The following is a 22,139-nucleotide window of genomic DNA, read 5'->3' on the forward strand; positions in this document are numbered from 1 at the left end:
AGCCATTCTAGGGATGTCCTCTGCTGTGAGACTTGCGGAAGCATAACAACCGCCTCTCCGGTACGGTTTGTTTCAAAAACAGAAAACTGTTTAACTAAAAATTGTAATTTACCAAAGGGCCCACAAAAGATATTTAAAGAAGATTATGGCCGAACTCATCATCATTATCTAATTTTATCCAATCCATACTCATAAACAGATGAAATTAAAAGTTTAAAGGTTATTCCGCTATTCGTTATTCACTATTCAAATGGTGAACTGCATTCTGTGGCCATTTCGCTATGCATGATTCGCTATTCATAATCAAATTACCGCAAGTGTCCTAATAGTTTTTTTTTTGTCAAAAAACTTAATTGACTCAATATACCCCGGTAATACATGCTGAAGATGAGAATCAAAGATCCAACTTACAAAAAAGACACAAAAACAATAAACCTATCTGAATCAAAATGATGGTCGTACTGATATAAATAATTTTTGAAAGGTAAACCTTGGGAAATGGGCTTGCTAACATACTAAATCCAATATTTAGACCTCCATCTTGTTACAAGGGCGGGGTCTGCGAGGAACCCTTTGAAAGTCAAAAGGAATCGAGTTAACGAGACCAGTAACCCTTTTCGCTAGCCCAGTCAAAATTGTGAAATATTGTACAGTTATAAGAGTATGTAGTTCGAGGGCTTGCAAACATTCTGAATCCCATATTTAGACCTTTATCATTTTACAGGGGAGGAGTCTGGGAGGGAGGGAACCATTCACTTTCAAATGGAATTGAGTTTATAAGACTGTTAACTTATTTAGCTAGCCCGGGATTCTGGTTTTATAAATGGTATACGAATATTTTTTAAAGAACTGCAAGATCACAGTTTTTTTCTCCGAAAAAAATCGCGGGCCATGAATATTTTTTTTTTCAGTCTGAGTGTTCTTAGATATACCAACTGTAAGACCAAATGTTTCGTTGAAAAAGCTAAAAGAAATTATTATCTGAAAATTCTACACGCAATAAATATTTTTGACCCTGAACTTTTACCTTTTTAATATATTTAGGGATCGTGTCCAAACGGAGATAATCCATATTATACAGTCAATGGGATGAACTGTTCTGCAGCTGCATTGAGTCAAAGTTGGGTTTGCTATGATGCATCAATTCATGAAAACTGTTGTGAATCATGTCCTACGGTTAACACTGGAATAACAGGTACATGCATGGATAGACAAATTTCTATCAACTTAGTTGGCAATTCTCCGACCGAATATATATTGCTTTCTACTTTTCTTTTAGGATGTGAATTTGGAGATAGGAGCACCGCTTGCGATGAAGCTAATTGTCCGTTTTATGATGCAACGTCACGTGATGTAACGTGTTGTTTAACATGTAATCCACAAACCACAACTCTTTCTCCAACAACCACTCCTCTTACAACAACGACCACAACCCTACCTATAACTACCACAACTCCTACAACAACTACCACAACCCTTCCTCAAACTACAACTACTGCTTCAACAACGACTACAACCCTTCTTCCAACTACTACAACGACCACAACCCTACCTATAACTACCACAACTCCTACAACAACTACCACAACCCTTCCTCAAACTACAACTACTGCTTCAACAACGACCACAACCCTTCTTCCAACTACCACAACGACCACAACCCTACCTATAACTACCACAACTCCTACAACAACTACCACAACCCTTCCTCAAACTACAACTACTGCTTCAACAACGACCACAACCCTTCCTACAACTACTACAACTCCTACAACAACAACCACAACCCTTCCTACAACTACAACAACTACCACAACCTTTCCTACAACTACCACAACTCCTACAGCAACAACCACAACCCTTCCTCCTTCTACCACTACATCTTCAATAATGACCACAACCCTTCTTCCAACTACCACAACGACCACAACCCTTCCTCCTTCTACCACTACTCCAACAACAACGACCACAACCCTTCCTCCATCTACCACAACTCCTACAACAACAACCACGACCCTTCCTCCAACTACCACAACTCCTACAACAACAACGACCACAACCCTTCCTACAACTACAACTACTACAACAACTACCACAACCCTTCCTACAACTACAACTACTACAACAACCACAAGTCTTTCTCCAACTACTCCTACAACAACTACCATGACCCTTCCTTCAACTACTACAACAACAACCACAACCCTTCCTCCAACTACCACTACTTCAACGACTACAACTTCTACCCAAGCTACAACGACTTCAACTACTACAAAAGACCCAAACGAAGGTCTTGGAAATAATAATTCCCCAAAAATTGTTTTATCGCACAAAGCTTCCTTATTGTGCTTTCTGTTCCTTATATGCCTCTATTGAAAGTGATTTTTTTTATCCTTGTTGCTCAGACATTGTGCTAAAAAGCGTTGATTTTGTTATCTGTTTATTTTCAATAAAAACATTATTAAGTTATCTTGATTTATCCGTGTTGCTCAGACATTGTGCTAAAAAGCGTTGATATTGTTACATATATCTGTTAATTTTCAATAAAAACATTATTAAGTTATCTTGATTTATTGTTACATTGAAAAGCTACTATTTTGAATATTAAAGGATGACTGCATTTAACGCTGTGTTTTGGGGTCTTTTTCGGTCGCTTCTGTTGCTTTTAATCTTAAAACCGCTTAGTCCGAAACAGGCACATATTATCTTACACAATAAAAGTACCTGGGGGTATGTCATTACATAGATAATATATAAAAATAAATAAATTATAAGATTGATTTAATAGTTTATTACAACAATCCTTACAAGGAAAACATAGATCAAAAACCTTATTGACAAACAGAAGCTCCTGACGGGAAGTTAAGATCTGTTGTGAAGTCACCTTGGAAAAAAATAAATATATCGGTTATATCTAATAATGAAGATAATTCAAACCCGAGTATTTTTTCCATTAGTAGAAGCCAAAGTCATAATACATCTTTTAAAAATTAAGAAATTAATTGAATATAATTCATAGTTATTTTTATATTAATATTCATATTTAAAGAATAAAGGAAAATCAGATGTTTTTAAAGATTTTTTTAAAGAAAGTTTAGTAACGAAGGCTAAAATATTGTCCATGTACAGGTATAAGTATTTTATTGTGGAAAAAAAATGCACGGGTTTGTTCTTCATGAGATATAAGCGATAAATTTATTTTTTCGAAGGTGATTCACGCGATATCAACATAGAAACGTGTATACAATAAAATATGTTCATGAATTTTGATATCTTTTAAAAGAAAAAGACTTTGGGGATATAATTTGACAAAAGTTGAAACAATTTATGGACAATTATTTTTCAAGAAGAAAAACGAATGTATTTTTTCGCGATTAGAATCGGACTAAGCGGCTTTAACCTAGGTTCACTTTTATATACGTATTTACTACAGTTGTCTGTCAATTAGACACAAAATTCAAGTATTGCAAGTAACTATAGACTGTAATGCAATAACTAATATTATATTTTTGTCCTTACGGTTTTCCAAATACAGAGATTTGCACTTACCAGCCCTTGATCGAACATTATGTATGTATGAGAGGCGGAGGTAACATATTGTAGACTGGATGAATAACAATGACATGTACTAGTATTTAAAAATACGAGATTTCTATTTTTCATCTATCTTTATTCTTTACGGCACAATTAAGTACATTATTTACAAAGGTTTAAAACGTATGAGCCCATCCATATAAGTAAAGAATATTTTAAATCGATGGCTGGATATCTAACGTCTTCGAGAACAGTGTCCTAGTAGCTAAAACATGATACATATAAGCCACGTGACGGAATGATATCACGTGGTGAATTATAATATTCAACGTGTCACAGCCATTGGTTAAATGTACAACAGAGAGCGAGTGTATGAAAAAGCATTTTTTCTCTTTTAAACCATAAGCACATGTTTGTCTACTAATATCGAAAATCAAATTTAACCTTATACCGGGTAATCCGTTGCGACTTCTTAACCATGTTAACATCATAGGGATTTTTTATATTAAATTCTAATAAAAGAATACTAGTACATGTTGTCATAAGAACACATAAGTACGAGTATTTGTCGCTACACTAAATACCACTACCTGATGAAGAATACAATTTTTTCTCTATTTGTGCTTTACTTACAGAAATATCCGGTATTAAGGTAGAGACCGATAGTAATCACGTGATAGAAAGAATTCGCATATTTGCACGTGCTTTTTTTCCGGATTCCGCAACGCCGTCAAATAAAAGTCCTCATTTACACATTATTGTCTATGCTACAAGATGGCCGACGAAGCGATCGAGAAATTTCCTCGATTCAAAAGACAAAGTTATCATACATATTAAATCTTTACGGCTCTTGAAATTGAAGCATCTTCACAGGAATCAAAATAGAAGTGAGACTGAAACCGACCATGAACATAATTATGGTGAAACTACTCCTTGTCCGGTGTCCACTGCAGCTCCACGTGGGTACACCGGAATCTGTGCCTGGTGTTGTTTTCATATAGACATTAAAGACCATGACCGGCTTGCAGATGTTAATTGGTGTGACGGAAGAAGTAAAATTTTCGCAGAACAGATTTTTTGTTTGCTGTATCCATGTCAGATACATAAGGTGAATATTTACGACTTAGTATATCGATCATGACTAAAGTGCTTGATTGTTTACGCACAGGTCTGGTACAACCAATATATTTAGCTCCAATTACCAATGACCTACATAGATTTTTTTACCTTCCTAAAGTTGTTTTATTTAGCTAAAAATTAAAACTTATTATATGACCAGACTCTAACTTTTAGAATAGAAGAACAAAACCAGACATTTCTGGTGTCAGAACATGATGAAGGCCGGATTCAAAATGGGTACAAGTCAAAACGGCACCTGGTGAAAACGGCACTTAGGAAATATGCAAAACGGCACTTGAGAGTAGTCAAAACGGCACTTTAGAAAAGTCAGAACGGCACTTTCTTTATTTTGAGAATTTGATATTGTTTATACAGAAAATGGATCTTTATGTTACATTTATAGTAATAAATGTGTATGTTATTATTGATAAAAAGTTTAAAAGATATTTTAGGAAAAAAATTAAACTGATTCATTTGAAAATTATTATACTTTTGTACAGGGGTTAGATTTTTAAAATGTATTTATATTTTAAATCATATATATATTTATTTACTACAAAAGAGATCAAATCCCAATTATATTATTATGATCCTTTGAAATTAAAAAAATTATAGTGTTGCAAATATGTATACTACTCTGTTTTGGGGGTTGCCAGTCACAGTTGACTAATTAGAAGCCAGTTAGAGTATGTTTACTAAGAATACACTTGTAGGTTTAGGAAACAAAAGACCATTTCACACCTCCCCTTCAATAATCTGTTGATCGTCAATTTGCAATCATATACAGCTACTATTGTGTATTTCTCGACAAAATGTCAAATGGATTGTACACAAGTTAGAAAAACTTAGATAATCCTCTCGCAACTGTACATAAAATATGAGTAGCCATACAACATTTAATAATATAATAAACATGTACATACAAGAACAAAACATTTGTTTTTTTATAATGAAGATATACAATGTTGATATTGTTAAAATAATTTCTACAGAATTAGATAGAAATGTGAGATAAAGTGACTCTTACTGTAAATATTTTTTTTTAAAATCATTTACACCATTTCTTTTTTCATATTATCAACACTACACTACAAATATAATTATTCTAAATCCCACATATTGTTGTGTTATAGCTTAAAAATACTACCTTTAAAAATAGATTGAAAATAAAGCAAAATTGAAGCCACAAAAAATTCTAAAGTCAATAAATTAAATTTTGACTTAAAAAGAACTTATGTGAAATATATATCATAACACTATTATATACTTTTTTTCTCTAAGTGCCGTTTTAACCAAGTGCCGTTTTCACTAAGTGCCGTTTTAACCAAGTGCCGTTTTGCATATTCCAGGTGCCGTTTTTACCAGGTGCCATTTTCACTAGGTGCCGTTCTAACCATAATTCGGTAAAATTAGCAAAAATGTAAAGTAATCATACTTATCTGTGCCTAACGCACGAGGTGGTGTTTAGTTACTCAGATCAAAAAATGGAAAAACATTTTGCTTAAATTGTTCAAATGCAGAAATATGTAAACCTTCTCTGCTTTGGATGACAGGTTATAACCCCTTTTATAAATGATAGTGGACATATGTACTTGCGAATCTTTTGTCTTTTTGAAATAAAAGCAAACTGTAAAAAGTTGCATTGAAAAAAAAAGAAACAACTTTATGATCAAGTGCCAAAATAAAAAAAAAAATAGGGTCAGTCGGGTAGCAGAAAACAAGACTCTGACTGTTTTTAAGCCTTATGTAATATTTATGTACATGTATTGTTATAAATTTATGTACAGGTATGTATTTGTTGTAAACTCAAAAGGGCCTTGATTATAAACAGATATCATATTCATAGATTATAAAAGAAATATTTAATGCTACAGGTGAAGCAAGCTATGGACTAGACAGTGTATTCAGCTTTCTCTGCTGAAATAATGTGACCAAATCAAGTGTCACCTGGAAAGAGGAATGTCAAGGGTGCTTAACATTAACTCCAAGATAGCCATTGGTTTGTATTTTTTCCTTTCAATTTACACTTGCACATGTATCAGGGAAAATACAGAAATTTTTTCCAAGGGGGTGGTAAAAAGGAGCGGTTTTATAATGCATGTATTATAAATTTAAATTTATAATTATAATGATTTTTAATCCTTGTATTTTTTATTTACACACCATAATGTACATACAGTATTATTGTATACATGTAGAAGCATTTTCTCGAGTCAATAATTTCTAAAAGATCATATTAATATTTCAGGAAAGTTCAAGCCAAATCTGCTACAGCAAACACAAACATAAAGTGGCATACTTGTGTGACAGGAAACGAGGAATATGTATGTCTGGACTGAGAATCTAATGGAAGATCCCTGTATCACTAGTTAGGTGCTCTATTGACTTAAATACATGTATGGTTAAATGCTTCTGTATAAACATATAAATAGACATATTGTAAACTGAATTCAAAACTGAATAACCAAAACAATTGTAAAATGTAAATATGTTTTCTACTTGAATGAAATTGTTTCAAACGAAGCACCAAAGAATTGATATGATAATGTGAAGAAGTCAGTATTGTTAAAAAACTTATAAGTGACATGGTTTTTTAACAATACTGACTTCTTCACGTTATCATAGCTAAATTTGCAAATTAAATCAAAATTATTAATAAATTATACACAAAAATTTTAAATAGATCAAGCTATCTACTTTATTTTTATTTTATTTTAATCATGTTACAGATCCCACGGAAATATAGGATCCTTTACTAATCAAGTGTCATCTGCAGTGTTACAAAAGAATATTGGATTTATATCGATAAGGTAATTAGGGACAAAACTGAATTTAAAAAATGGAATTTGATGTAAAAAGAAAAGTATTTTAATTCCACATATAATAGTTATGTTGTTAAAGTTGAATATGAATTGGTGTGTCACTGACAGGTACATGTAGTTTTTTATTTCCACAAAAACTTTATCCTTTGGTATTAACTCTTTAACAGTTATTGCTGAGTTTATTTCTTTTTCTTTAACCCCATGATCTTGGCCTTAGAGTGTGGCCTACATTTAGAAACTAAAATATTTTATTTTTATCCTTATATACCAAGTTTGTTTAATTAAGACAAATCATTAATCCAGATAATTTCCTTGGAAGCAAAAGTGCCCAGATTAATGAGGCCAACTTTATATGCATTTATTAAAAAAATTCATGACATTATATAAAAAGGTATCTCAGAAGTGTCTCTTATATTCATATAGACATAGTCATACTATATTTGCAGTGTAAGAAAGAAGTAAAACATATGTATTTTCATTCTTTATTGTATTAAAATAATTTGTTCTTTTCAGAAAAAAGAACTACCAGAAGGAGACAGTAAAGAGGAACAGACATATCACACCATAAGACATGCTTCAATATCTGAATATACAGAATGAATTTTGCTCACTGCAGATCCTTGTGAAAGAACACCTTTGTTGTATTGACATAAAAACAAAGGAATTGTCAGGATTCTTGAACATGACGCAACTGGCTCCAAACGATGGCAATTAAAAATGCATACATGTTTACATTGATCTTTGTTAGCCAATAAGACAAAAAGCAAAATAGCAAGTTTATCCTATTATCATACATGTACTGAATGTATTCTCTTTATTTTGTTGAACTACATCAAGAGTTTAAAAATTGTACACTATCAGATACAGTTTATGGTGGGATTTCTCTAACTTTTATGAATCTGTTTGCAAAATCTATACTTTAAAGTTACAAATTATTACCTCTGATACATTGTATGTTTTCTTTGTAAATTATTACAGTATTTTTGTATGTATGAAATGATAACCGAATCACTCTCCATTTGCCCACACTTTTTACCATGTGATGCTTCAGTGTATTGATATCTAACAACTGATGACCAGGCAGTCTTCATTTAACAGTGTAATACATAAAACAGTTTTATCTTAATATTTTTAAAACAAGCATAACATGCCATGAATTGATTCTGCATACAAAACTTCATAATCACTGGGTTTTCTTATTCATGTTGTACATGTATTTGGAATAAAAAAGGAATTGTTAAAAGAAAAGTGAATTTAATTCTATTGTTGTCAATGGTAGATAATAAGACCAGTTTATTTATTACAGAATTGGTCAAAAGATATTGTCATTGATAATTCATCCAAAAATTATATGTATAATAAATCTACAAAGTCAATTTGAACGATATAAAAGAAAGTTCTTATCTTTTTTAATGTAAATGCAAAAAGGTCAACCAGGTCACCATGTGTCCAGGTGTACATGTATAAATTGTTTTCTGTGGTATAGAATGTAATTTAGAAGAATATTACAAAGAATTTACCTATTTTCTTTGAAATAGTTTGATTAATTCTATCTATCAAAGTCAAATTGAACGATATAAGGGAAAGTTCTTATCTTTTTCAATGTAAGTGCAAAAAGGTCAACCAGGGCAACATGTGTCTAGGTGTACATGTATAAATTGTTTTTGTGATATAAAATGTAATTTAGAAGAATATTACAAAGAATTTACTCATTTCCTGTGAAATATTTTGATAAATTCTTGATAATCTCTCTTAGTCACCATATTCTTCAAAAGTGCATCCTTCTAAAGGAAGGGGGTAGGGTAGGGTGTAAGATAATAAACTTGTTCCAGGATTAATTTAAACCCCATTATGTAGTATGATTTTTTTCTGAAATTTAAGACACGTATAGACTAACAATAATATGCAATAAAAAAAGAAATTTGATGGGTAATTTTTTCACAGTGGAAGCAGAAGTGGGAGACTTTGTGCAATGAATAGGCAATATTTTAACCTAATTTGACCATGCATCTTGGTAAATGTAATTCTCTTTTTCGCTTACAATGCTTGATAAATTTAAGATTGATATCAAATATTAATCCATATAGACAGATGTTTGAATTCATATAAGACAGATGATAATTGATATAGCAATAAAAAATTTACAGCCCTTTTCATATCATATTCTTATTTTATTTTACCCTGCTTTTTCAGCTCTTCGGTGGTTGATGAAGGCTATATTAAAATTGTCGAATTTCTCTTAAACTAGCCCGATGACCTACCTTGAATTTTTGATATGATTTAGAACAAGGACTAAACACAAACATATAAAAAATTCAGAAAAATTCAATGGGTAGTTTTTTTGTTGACAACCTATCAATCTCTACCTTAAATTGAGAAGAAAATGCACAGGTGAGCATGTGCCAAAAGGCTTTTTGTGTTAGTACAATGTAATTCAATAATATTTTTTTAAACTTACAAGCCTGTTTAAAGTACTTTGATAAAGATGGGGGGGGTCTGTGTGTAGTTTCTATTTTTCCCTGGGTCGATTCCTTATCTTAGGAAAGTTTTATTATTACCACAAGACGACATCAAATCATCATCAATCAATCACAAAAAGATGATTAGCTTAATGCGTAAAATGAGAAAGGAGCTCTGGGAATCAGTCTTTTTGTATAAAAACGTCATTTTCGACCCCCCCCCCCCTTTAACCCACAGGGTGTAGATGAACATTCTGGAATCTTATTGCAGATCTACAGGATACTCCAGCTTGCTAGAGGTTCACGGCGAGATACTTTTGACTTGGCGCCGATTTAAGGAGCGTACGGACGTTAACCGAGGCTCTTACTTGTATGAGAAATCTACAGGACACCACCGATCATTTGTCAAAGGATGAATAGGCCTATATGTTATTTATCCTAAAAATCAATAGGTATTCTTTTACATACATAATGAGTTGTTGTATAAAATTCCATTTCAAAAGTTTAAGACTTTTCAAGATGTCATCTCCAACATCGTTGAGAAGGGATAACAATTTTAAGTAACTTAAATCTTTGTGATGTGATTTAAGAAATGTCAACGTTTATTCTCAAAACTTTTGCTTACATTCATTAAGGTTGGATCTCAGTTGTGAATAAAACAGTCATGACATAATAAAAATCAAGTGTCGCCAATAACAGTAACGATACTAGTAGACGTCATTATAGTAAATTCCTTGGCTACTTTTGAAAAGGTGAAGATTTATACATACGATGTAAAGATTGCACATTTTCATTTGAGAAGCGTGTTTTACCACAAAGACATGTTGTATGTTCATGTAAAATTTAATGTTTCATGTTCCGTACCCTAATCATCTGTAGAAGGGTAAAACATACGCTCAACAGGGACCCTTATAATGAATAAGAGAATGAACACCACTAATTAATCAACTCGTTTGTATGTAATAATAAAGGATTAAATACTAGCAGATAAAAACAATGAAATGAGTACCTTTTCTGGTATCATTTTTACATTTCAATTAATTTTTACATGTACCTAGAGTAATATTTCCCACTTTCTGTTCCGTTCCGCGTTTAGCATTAACCCATGAAATTATTTCTAATTGATTTAAAAAAAAAAAAGAATTGAAACATAATTCGAATAAATTCTTTAAACATGATTACTCATGATATATATTTTAAAAGAAATATGCATACGGCTATCAAATCATCAATATATCTGGTACATCATTCTGACTAACTTGGAAAGGTTTATCTCCCCATAGCGGAGCTCTTCTGTATTGAAAATCAGGTATAGCCATCTGCCTGGCAACGAGACGCAATCGGCTTAATCGTATTTTATCGATTTCTTTTCCGTAGGACATTTTATCAGTGCAACATCAAAAAGATCAGGTATGATTGAGATTAATAGCTATTGTTTATTTTCATATCATTTTCTATTCATCTAATTGTCGGTTAAAACTCTGCAAAAATAGATCGATTCACGCCAAATGTGAAATTTAATTTTCAGCCAGTGTCCCAAAACACTTTCTCCTCAACACTATGGCTTGCTCTGGAATTGCTGAACATAACGAAGCCAGGAGAAGAGCGGGACGGGCCGAATTGCTGGCTTTTAGGAAAAAGCAATTGCTGGTAATGTATCAGAAAAAAGTGGGATTATTTATCATTTTTTCATAGATTACAATTTTAAAAGTACACCGTAGTTCTAAACAAATGGACACACAATACATTTTTTTATGCAGTGTTTTAACCTATGTAAAATGAATATGGCTTAATTTACAACTGAAAGTTATCAATATATATGATAAGAAATAATTATGTGCTTACATTTACTGTACATATTAATTTTTTTTCGAAATAATTATGAAACAGATTAGGCATTTTAATCCAATTGTTTTATTGTATGTATTAATGATTACTACCTATTGGGTTCATACCTTAAGAGAGTGCATTAAAACTCGCCAGAAAAAATTGGGTCACCCAGTAATTGTGTCTGACCTAATAACTAGTGTCTGCTTTGTCAACCAAAAATGTCATTTAATCGACTGTTTAATAGATTCATTGTAATGTTAGACTTTTTTGTGATAACCCTGCTGGACTAATATTTTTTGTATGTTCTTAAATGATATTAACCGTAAAGTGGTACATGTATATTTGTAAAGTAAAAAACAACAACATCTATTTCAGGCAAAGACGGGAGTTGGTAAGACAGCAACAATTAGTGGAATATTCGGCAAAGCTTCCCAATCGGTTCAGTGTAAGTAAAAGCTCATATATTCTGGAATTATTGTGTGTCGTTCAGAACAGACAGGAGGGTTCCATTTTATGCACAATTTGAGTTTTATATACAAATTGATTATTGATGTGTATCACACTCCTCTAAAAATGGAGATAAACTGCTTGTTTGAGTTTCATCTACAGATAGTTCTTTTTAAAGATGAGTCAAGTTTTAAAATGGATTTACTTGGGCCTTTGAAGTTTTAAATTTTATTACATTTTTCCATTTCAGTCTAGAGATTATGTCAGTCAATGGTGAGGAGTGGAGGGCTTTAACAAATAATTCATTCAAACTGGATTTACCTGGCACAGGAAAATTTAAATATACCATTGATTTTGGAACACCTTTTAAAATTTATTGTCAATTAAAACCAATAATGATTTGACAAGAAAATGGCCATTGTTCAAAAAATCTTTTGTTTGATTTTATCTATTTTTGATTTTCTGTCACAATTTTCAAACATTTGAAAACTAAATGAGATCTTTTTTTCATCCCCACTATTGATTGTTGGTGCTTTTTTTGATCAAGATGGATATAGAAATTTAATGCTTCAACAAATGAATACTTTTATTAAAAAGAGAGTGTACGAGTCATATGAACTTTTCTCTGATTATTTAAACCTCACATATTTAGTCAGGCTAAGAAATAATTTAGAATGTCATACAATATGAATGATGTACATGATTTTTTTTCTCCTTTGAATTTCTACTGTTCAATATATTTTTAAAATCTATGATTTGTAAGTGCAAAGAAACTGAGACACATATTATTGGTTTTTGTTATTATCAGTCATAATGTTAGTTTATTTTTTACTGTAGAACTTACTAGAAGGTGGTGTGTTTTCTGTACTTTCTGAACTGCATGCTAAGAGAATCCTCAATATTTGTGCAGTAGGCACATGAATTTTATTTTTGGTTTTACATCAATGTGATATTGCCATGACAACAGTATTATAATGTTTTACACAAAACACTTTGTTATCATATGTATATTTTTACACAATTATTTATTTCGTTTACTTTCTATACAGTTATTAATCATCGTCACTATCTATATGTGCTTTGTGTTCGTGTGAGCTTTCATGTAAACAAAGTTTAATCACAATTGTTATATGGTTATGAAAGTTTTTAGTGTTTAAAGTTGATCACAATGAATTTCTCTTTATATAAGCTATATAAGATTTTTGAGAAAGCTGTGCATGCTATACTGTTTTCTTGCATTACAGAAAATTGTTTGTTTCACAATCTAATGTCAATAAATAATTTTGAAACAGTATTAAACTGTACGTCATTTAGATGTTTACATGTAACATTGAGAGAATATCAAATCAAAGGTTACCCTTATTTATCTAATCCAACTTATGCATAAAATAGGTAGTAAAAATTGCTAACATACTCAATTGAGTACATGATAATTTTTTTAATATGAATTAAGAGTTGTCTCCTTTAAACTGTGTTTCCAGTTTTGATTAATACTCCACAGGTGTAGATATTAAATAAAAACACACCTCTCAGAGATAACAAAGTAGAAGTAACAAAACAAAAGACAAATTTGGTATTTAATGTTAAAATCTTGGATCCACTCCACACACATTTTTTAAAACTGTTATAAGATCATTGTGATAACTTGAATATGGAGGAAAATTGAATTATCCCCAGGAAGGACTCTGAAATGATAAATCACCTACGCATATTTCTGAAAATTGTATACAGTCAGGAAGCAATTTCAGTTGAGGGGGGGGTGTCTACCATATACATGTATTTTCAGTTGGGGGCACTCTCTCAGCTTCCAAAGATTCATTGACAAGTAAAAAAAAAATGGTCGTGTTTTTATTGTTCCATTGAGGGGACGCTGGCATATGCCCGGTACATGTAGTAGCTATGGTTTCTACAGTATGGTATATATTGGCAAAATTATTAGGGGGAGGGGTGCCACCCCCACCCCCCGTTCCTACAGCCATGGTATATATTGAATTTATTCCAATGACCTTTTTTTGTTTATAACTAATTGACTAAAATAATTATATTATAATCTATAAATAGAATTTTTAAAAAACCAAACGTTTCTGGCAATTATGAGGAAAAAAACTGATCAATTTAAAAACAGCACAGAAAACAAGTCAATTTTTTTGTAACCAGGAATTGAACAAACATTAATTTTATTATATAGATACAGAATTTTGGTTTTGAAACAGGTATTGATGCATGTTAAATACATTAACTTCAATAATTTTACATCTTTCTTTAGCATGAGAGATTTTAAAATTATCCATTCAGAGTATAGGAAAAGTAATCAGTTTAAAATAAAAAGTTAAAAGCCAATTTACATGGTTTTATTTCAAGTAACTGTATTAAAAATTTAACTGACCAGACTGACCAATATATCAGGCTCCTGTGGTCAAAAAGTAGCAAATCCATATCTAACATACATGTTTGTGAAGTATCTTCGTTACAATAAATATTCATACAATGAATAAAATGTAATAAAAACACGAAGAAAAAAAACAATACAAAAGGTGAAGCAGAAATGTAACATCAACTGACACATATATGAAATGGATTTCCTAAGTAATCATTTATTAAGTAAAAATATTGTTTTAAGAATGGACAAAGAGAGCAAAGTGACCATTCCCACTCCTGTACCACTACAAGAGGCTAAAGGACCTTAACAGTCACCTGTGTATAATACAATCCTGTAGATCCATAACTTTTTGTATTGATTGATTATACTTGTAGATCTATATTGTTTTCCATCTTATTTAAGAATTTGAGATTTTTGAAGAGTTAAATTCAATACATTTTCACTATCTAATCAAAAGAGCTTCCTAACATTCCCTGACCACGGTGAGTTTTAAAATTTTGGAAAAGGCACCCTGAAATTGCTAACAATGCACAAGGGCTCAGTGCTTTTTATAACAATGTCTAAACAGTTTGACTGCTTGATGTCTAGGCCTAATGATGGGATTTTAGACTGCATTAATTTTGGTGATTTTTGCCTTGTCCACAGGCCATGGAGGTACAGGGACCATGAAATTTTTAATATGTACTCCTCGCCTATTCCCATAGATGTTACCAAGATTGGTTAAAATTAATTAGGCAATTCAAGTTTAATGCACAACAACGGACAAAAAATTACGTGATGGTATTTGATTGGGAAAAATGGATAAAAAATAGATTTTTACATTCGTCACTTTATTTATTTTTTTTTTTCATTTTAAAAGATGGCAGTCGTTCCTCGTAGTACGACTATTACAACTTCCTCGTGGAAGTAACTAGAATATCACAAGTTTAGAACACTTACACAATGATTTGAAATTTTTTCTTTTTAAATTACTCCCATTGGTGCTTGAGTCAGTGACGTAGGAATGGTAGGATCGCTTTTGAAAGGGGGGAGCATCTATTGAAAAACTTGACAAGCAAAAAAAAAAAAAAATAAAAAAAAAAAAAAAAGCGGCGTAAATCGAAGGTTTTTAAAACGCTTGGATCTGTAGCTCTCTGCTTTATCTGTCCGAATTTTCTCAAGCAGAGAGCTACAGTTCTGAAACTAACTTTTTAAATATCCGTGTAGTTATGGTAGAATTTACTACCAAACAATCATGCTGTTTGTCGGTAGCCATTATTTCGCACATTCTGGGTACCTCCTTTAGAGTTCCTTTCTGACTTTGCAAATTCTTTTGAAAAATGTCAGAACTTTACTGAGTAATGCGATGCATCATATCCCCATGTAATTTGAGTTTTATATTAAGAGAAGGTGAATCATTTAGTCTTTTGGTAGCAGGATTGGTTAGGAGGAACGGATGCCTACAGAGAGAGAGAGAGAGAGAGAGGGAGAGAGAGAGGCGTTTCTATTTCAATCACAATGACTTCAAATTCACAAATTACTTTTAAAAACTGAAGCTGTGGTTCTCAATTGCAACCAATCACCACGCAGCTTTTGTTGCTGCTGGTGACGTCACTTCCACTCGTGGGATATTGTCTATACTTCTGGGTCTTTTCAAAATGGTATCCCCGCCTGGTAGGCCACTGGAGAGTGCTGGTGTTGACACACACCTCGCAACTATGGCGAATGGATTGCTTTCCTGTGTCAAATGATTGCTATAGCTAGGGTTAGTGTTATTATTCGAAGACCCGTGAATCATTCTTTTGATTTTTTTTCGAAATGACTTGGACTTTTGTCGAGTTGGACCTGTGTATTCTTTTACTTTATCGTCTGTAGCAGTTAAATCTGGGACACTGCTTGACCTAGAATACACTTTTTTACTGGACCTGTTGAATAAGAATCTTTTGGTCTTAGTAAACTTCGCTATTTCGTCTGCACATTCATGTCTGCCCGTAAACCGAGCCCATTCCTCTGCACAAAGCTGCCTCCCGTGGTCTCTTAGTTTTGGATTAGCCCCTAAATGAAAAGAATTCTATTTTTATTTAATGCCATTATATGAAAATCAATTCCAATATTAATATTTATAAATGTAATTTTATTTGATTTATCAAAAAAGTACATGTGTAAAAGTTTTTTTGTTCTTTGAGTTCACTGGTTATTTTAAATTTTTGAATCCAATCGGGCTTTTCCAAAAAGCAGAAAACAGAGTGTTTTTCCGAGCTTACTGGTGTTGTAGAGCGAAACTTCCCTCATAGAAATGCTTCCTTCGAAACTTTTACTTTAGAGTATTAGACCTTCCCACCTTCCCACATAGAGTGAAGTCTTATTCTAGGGCCATGCTTGCCCTCTATTGCCATGTTTTCCCTCTAGAGCCATACTCCCGATAAAAAGTATTACAAGAGAGTAAGTTTATCCAAGGGCAAATCCCCACTTTAGATCCTACCTCCTCCCGTAAGATTTGCTGGGGTAATTCTATTTCCTTGCGGAAGGTCCACTCTACTACTTATCTTGATTGTAAGTGGGGCAGGGATCACTCATAGTTCTAGTCCAGAACTATGAGTGATTCCTGCCCCACCTACAATCAAGATAAATTCATTTAAAATTTGAAAACTTATTGGAAAGGAAAAAGAGGACATCAATTTTAAAGTACTATATGTAATACCGAGTATACTAATATTTTATTATTTTTATACAAAAGGAGTTTCTTGACTTTGTTCATAGCTACATGTATACATATTAACAAACATGTACATGTACAAGTAGATATACCTAATTAAGCCAATACGTAATAATGATATAAGATTTCATTGCAATAGACAGAATACATGTAATAGATAGTTGAACGGACGGGAGCAATCACCGCACGGCTGTATAGGTTAGGTAACTATAATCTCTAGACAGTGATTCTTAGTACTACTAGTCAACTAATATAGCAAGTCTACCTGCAAGATTGGAAGTAAGGCTCTGAGAGAAATTTTCCCGAGGTTCCTCCAGCCATGGAGTCAGAATTCCCGCAGGGAAAGTCTCACTCTGGAGTCAGAATTCCCGCAGGGAAAGTCTCACTCTGGAGTCAGAATTCCCGCAGGGAAAGTCTCACTCTGGAGTCAGAATTCCCGCTGGGAAAGTCTCACTCTGGAGTCAGAATTCCCCCGGGGAGAGTCTCACTCTGGAGTCAGAATTCCCCCGGGGAGAGTCTCACTCTGGAGTCAGAATTCCCCCAGGGAAAGTCTCACTCTGGAGTCAGACTTCTGAGGGAACACTCTCTCTACAACACCGGAAAAGGCACTAGAAGATGCGATTGATTTGATTTAATAACATACTTTCATTATTTACCGCGTTTACCCCCCTATGTAAGTAAGTACAGTATTACGTTTTTGATGAATTCAGTTTGAACCACATCTCTGCTTCTTATGGTTTATGTACGAGTTTATCTCCTATTTGATTAATTAAAAAGAATTATGTTTTGTGATTTCTTATCAATGTCTTCTTTGAATATGAAATCGATTGGTTATATTTTCAATTTGTGTGATTTTCATTTTCCAAAAATATCTTTCAATCCAACTTTAAACCAATTTGATTTGAAAAAAGAAAACAGCTCACGATCTTGCAAATACGACGTAACAACTCAAACAACAATAGTCTCTTTAGACATTGTACCTGCATAAAGAAGCAACTTAGCACAGGATGTCCTTCCCTGTAGTGCTGCCTTCATCAGTGCCGTGAAGCCCGCTTTATTCTTATGGTCCACTCTTATTTTCCTGAATTCATGGAGCAGTACCCTTACGATCTCTCGATAACCTACAAATGTTTGTTCCACACTGTATTTAGAAGAAACTTTATGTTGCATGTATTTAAATAATTTTCACGAGGAAAATGGAATTACACAAATATACCTTCAGTTTTTTTATTTTGAAAATTTGCAGTCTATACTTAAACGACAGTCAGTTTTACCAGTAATACCTGCTTGTGCAGCGAAAATAAGCGGCGAATTTCCCTCCTTATCACTTAAATTCACATCCACCTCCGGAACCTCGGAAAGGAGCTGCACAATAGGTAGCATTCCGGATGCACATGCGTGGCAGAGAGCCGTCTGCAATATGAACATATACCAATGAAAATAAAAAATGATATTTGTACATTTATCTATAGGTATAGTAATTTACATCGAAAGTTGAAGAATTGTTTTTGTGCCCTCTCCCAGAGTTTTTTGTCTGGAATGGTTAAACATCTAGAAAGTAAGGGTATTTGCATGACCTTTTTGCTGGACTTCTTTGCTACAAAGCTGTTAAAGAAACAACTTCTCAACTTTGGTCGATGTAGTATATCCGTAATGAATATACGTATAGAATATTCATGTAGCATATAGTAAATTGTTGAATCATGTGCACGGCCACCTTTCATTTGTCTCCAAACTGGAAGATTCATTTACTCGACTGAGTGAGCACCTAACACTAAACTATTCTTTACAAAATAATGTTTTTATTGTAACTGAACTAGGCAATAATCATTTACTGGGTGGGAAAGCAAATGTAGAACTGAACTAAAGGGTCCTAAAGCTCAACTTCAAACATGTCAAAATCTCGGAATATCAATTTTCTTTTACTTAAAAACAACACTCCTATCCTCCACCCCATCCCCATCTCAAAACAAATTAAGATGGTGGAATTTTGAAAAAAAAATTACAAATTTGTTAATATAAAACAAAGTATTGCCATGATTGCATGTATGGCTTTCTACCATAGTTTCTGGCTGGAAATATAACCGAAAAGTCACCTGAAATGTATGGTGGTCGATGATGACTAATTAATTTCTAGTTGTATTGTCAATGGAAGCCCACTCTCAGTGTCAGAGTAACAATGTATGGTAGCTGTAATTACTATACTGTTGTACATATCTTATTATACTAATTATCTGTGGGCTCATCTTAAAGTGAGGTAATATTGGAATCTTACGTTGACGATATCTGTAATGCACAAATTCCTAATATACTGATCCTTTCGACAAATTACTTCCATAAAATGTTTCTTCTGAAATGACGCTGTACAATAAAATGAATGGCAATATAAAGATGTTCACAGCCATTATGGCTTATTATGGCCCGGAACACTTATAAAAATCATTAGTATCTACATTAGCAAGAATTGATTTGATAAAGTGGTACGCTGATCACCTTTAATTTCGACAGTGTGTTTCCAGTTACTAGTATTGCTACGAAGACGACTTTTCCCCTCAAAGTTTTGTTTTCTCAGTTGTTGTTCAGAAAACACACCAAATTACCTGGCAACTCACATTTATTATTAACTTTTTTAAAAAAAATAACGTACCTTACCACTTTTATCTCTTTCGTTTAGTTCTTCATCTGTCGGGCTATCGTCGAGTATGTTTTGGACTGCTTCAAAATCATACTCCAGACATGCCTCCAAAAGTGTGTATTCATCGTAGAATTCGTCCGAAAACATTATTATGACATCGTCTTCTCGGTGTTTATCTTCCTCCATGAATCATGAAACATTAACCTGAAACTGAGGAAAAAAATTGCAATCAATGTGTGATGTCTGAGGACAGTTACAATTCTAAAAAAAAAAAAAAAAAAAAACATCATGATCATATGAAACGGAAGTGATAACTTCTCGTGATTTTTATCTCAAATAACATTTTAGTAACATTTAAATTATCTATGAATCTCCGAAATAACATTTATGAGGGAATATATGACGGAACAATAATCCATCATAAGTCTAAAAAGATAAATTCTATGAGAGATACGTACGATATTTTGAATATTATCATTACGTGAGCACAAATAAAAAATAACCAATTAGCCGCATGAGACCCTGGTTGAAAATCCCACCTCTCATCAGACAGGCAGTATCTGCTTACATATCGCTGAAAATGAGCATGCTGTGGCTTATAACATATCCAGTAAAATATAATAATAGAAAAACAAGGGTAGCCAGAGGGAGTTTTATAGATTCTTCGCCAGAGTGGAGCGAGACAGCTCGAGTTGTGTTACTAGCATGAAAGATTTTGTGTTAGAAAGAACTGGAATAATTTTACAATATATATGCTCACCTTTCAATTATGGACCTTATTCAAATAGAGTTAATGTATTGGGATTGAAATGGTCAACTATTGAAAAAAAGACATCATTTTCCAATTTTTATGTCCCTTCATACTGCTCTTTAAACAATATCGACTGACATTAAGTAAAATACCAATGTTGAATATACATTTCAATGCTTCCTTTTCACTTCTAATCAACCACATCATTTAACATTAATACCGAGGGAATATTCGATCAGTAACAAAATGAATAGAACGTTCGTTCGAAAGTTTCTTTTGTTAATAAATGTAAAATGAAATCAGTAATTAGTCACAGAGAATACCAAGGGAAGAATAAAGGAATATAACATTTTCCTGCATACTGATTGCATGAATTCATTGGAACATACTTTTGTATTTTTATTACCTACTAGTATTTGACTTTAATTTCTCAAAACTTTCTCTTGCCATTTTTTTAAATTTTGGATATATTTGTTTCTATTTATTGGGGGAGTTGTTTCCTTCCCCCGTTTTTGATAATGTCTGACACAAAAAATATATCCAACTTAAATGGCTCTGACACCGACGGTTTCAAAGGAAATCCAAAACCATAATATTTACTTCAACTAATCTCCTAAACAATCAATTTTTAAAAGCTATACCTACATATATTAGTTTTCTTCCCTAGTACTAGAATTCAGAAAAAAATCTTTAGAAAAGACTGAAATAGACCAATGCAGAGCGTAGTACTTTATTTTAAAGAATTTTTTTCCTAAAGTGCAAGGGGCTTTCACTGCAACCGTATTTTGTGCTATAGCTTCATGAAAAATTAACAATTGTGCACTGAGTTTATTTCAATAATGTGAAAGATAATGCATCATGTAGTCAACTGCAATGAATCGATTTAGGTAAGCGATGGGAAAAATTATAATACATTTGAGAATTAAGTAAAGTACAAAGTAACTTTCGTGAATTCGGTCGTTGATTATATCGTATAACTTGCATTAATTTTCAAATTACCCTACAATGGAAACCAAATTCAAAAATGAATTAATGAAACATTTTACATGTAATGTTTGTTTCACTGAAAAATGAAAATACCTTACATAATGCTCTTTGAAACTCTCTCTCTCTCTCTCTCTTACCTACAGGCATTCTGGATATAAATTCTAAAAGAGTGAATATATAAGTCATGAATTTGATAAAAGGGCCTTATTTTCACCACCATTGCCAACATGTTCTTTACATTCTAGCTTAAAACTGTGATTTCAATTATTTGCATTGCTTAAATTGTTTGTATGCTTTAAAATCTATTTAAAGCTTACCATAACAATTTGTTAGACAAAAATATCATTCACTTACATTTATTCTTAAAAATTATAAATTATCATTTATTAAATTATAACCAAGCTGCAACCCCACTGACTTAATGTAATTGATTTATATAAATGCGAGGTAACTATCATGAAATGTCCATGCATTAGTAAA

General features: G+C 32.6%; 3 protein-coding genes and 2 long non-coding RNA genes across 5 annotated transcripts; 4 read left to right on the forward strand and 1 right to left on the reverse strand.

The window, feature by feature from the left end:
- The first annotated feature begins 11 nt into the window (after positions 1 to 11).
- Positions 12 to 1,526, forward strand: LOC134273862 (uncharacterized). The gene is made up of 3 exons (XR_009993497.1): positions 12 to 60; positions 1,045 to 1,195; positions 1,280 to 1,526. It is a non-coding gene; the product is annotated as an uncharacterized LOC134273862 (long non-coding RNA).
- Position 1,527: 1 nt separating this feature from the next.
- LOC134273866 (mucin-2-like) lies at positions 1,528 to 2,376 on the forward strand (the record flags this gene model as incomplete). The annotated part of the gene is made up of 1 exon (XM_062756087.1): positions 1,528 to 2,376. A coding segment is annotated over one exon (849 nt), but the record flags the coding sequence as incomplete, so codon positions are not given.
- A 4,088-nt stretch (positions 2,377 to 6,464) lies between these two features.
- Positions 6,465 to 8,643, forward strand: LOC134273863 (uncharacterized). The gene is made up of 4 exons (XR_009993498.1): positions 6,465 to 6,652; positions 6,902 to 7,026; positions 7,383 to 7,463; positions 7,989 to 8,643. It is a non-coding gene; the product is annotated as an uncharacterized LOC134273863 (long non-coding RNA).
- Positions 8,644 to 11,230: 2,587 nt separating this feature from the next.
- On the forward strand, positions 11,231 to 13,510 carry LOC134273865 (uncharacterized). Its single transcript, XM_062756085.1, has 4 exons — positions 11,231 to 11,344; positions 11,463 to 11,589; positions 12,140 to 12,209; positions 12,462 to 13,510. The coding sequence occupies exons 2-4, from the start codon at positions 11,495 to 11,497 to the stop codon at positions 12,486 to 12,488; spliced, it is 192 nt and encodes a 63-aa protein (XP_062612069.1). The 5' UTR covers positions 11,231 to 11,344; positions 11,463 to 11,494; the 3' UTR covers positions 12,489 to 13,510.
- A 1,036-nt stretch (positions 13,511 to 14,546) lies between these two features.
- On the reverse strand, positions 14,547 to 20,126 carry LOC134273864 (ankyrin repeat domain-containing protein 33B-like). Its single transcript, XM_062756084.1, has 4 exons — positions 19,934 to 20,126; positions 18,570 to 18,699; positions 18,267 to 18,407; positions 14,547 to 16,625 (listed from the first exon to the last, which is right to left on the reverse strand). Exons 1-4 carry the CDS (start codon positions 20,105 to 20,107, stop codon positions 16,150 to 16,152), a joined length of 921 nt encoding a protein of 306 aa, XP_062612068.1. The 5' UTR covers positions 20,108 to 20,126; the 3' UTR covers positions 14,547 to 16,149.
- Positions 20,127 to 22,139: the final 2,013 nt, after the last annotated feature.

This window comes from Saccostrea cucullata, unplaced genomic scaffold (genome assembly GCF_032062105.1).
Source record: "Saccostrea cucullata isolate Sc308-1 unplaced genomic scaffold, CSIRO_AGI_Scuc_v1 ctg7124, whole genome shotgun sequence".
In the NCBI taxonomy this organism is placed as follows: Eukaryota; Metazoa; Mollusca; class Bivalvia; order Ostreida; family Ostreidae; genus Saccostrea; species Saccostrea cuccullata.

What these genes read in the sequence shown, in the direction of transcription:
- LOC134273865 (XM_062756085.1), top strand. Translation starts at nt 11,495, where the DNA reads ATGGCTTGCTCTGGAATTGCTGAACATAACGAAGCCAGGAGAAGAGCG. An exon ending in AAAAAGCAATTGCTGGTAAT is followed by an intron (nt 11,590 to 12,139) that starts GTATCAGAAAAA and finishes CATCTATTTCAG; the next exon opens with GCAAAGACGGGAGTTGGTAA. An exon ending in AGCTTCCCAATCGGTTCAGT is followed by an intron (nt 12,210 to 12,461) that starts GTAAGTAAAAGC and finishes TTTCCATTTCAG; the next exon opens with TCTAGAGATTATGTCAGTCA.
- LOC134273864 (XM_062756084.1), bottom strand. Translation starts at nt 20,107, where the DNA reads ATGGAGGAAGATAAACACCGAGAAGACGATGTCATAATAATGTTTTCG. An exon ending in AAAGAGATAAAAGTGGTAAG is followed by an intron (nt 18,700 to 19,933) that starts GTACGTTATTTT and finishes TTCATATTGCAG; the next exon opens with ACGGCTCTCTGCCACGCATG. An exon ending in TATTTTCGCTGCACAAGCAG is followed by an intron (nt 18,408 to 18,569) that starts GTATTACTGGTA and finishes AAACATTTGTAG; the next exon opens with GTTATCGAGAGATCGTAAGG.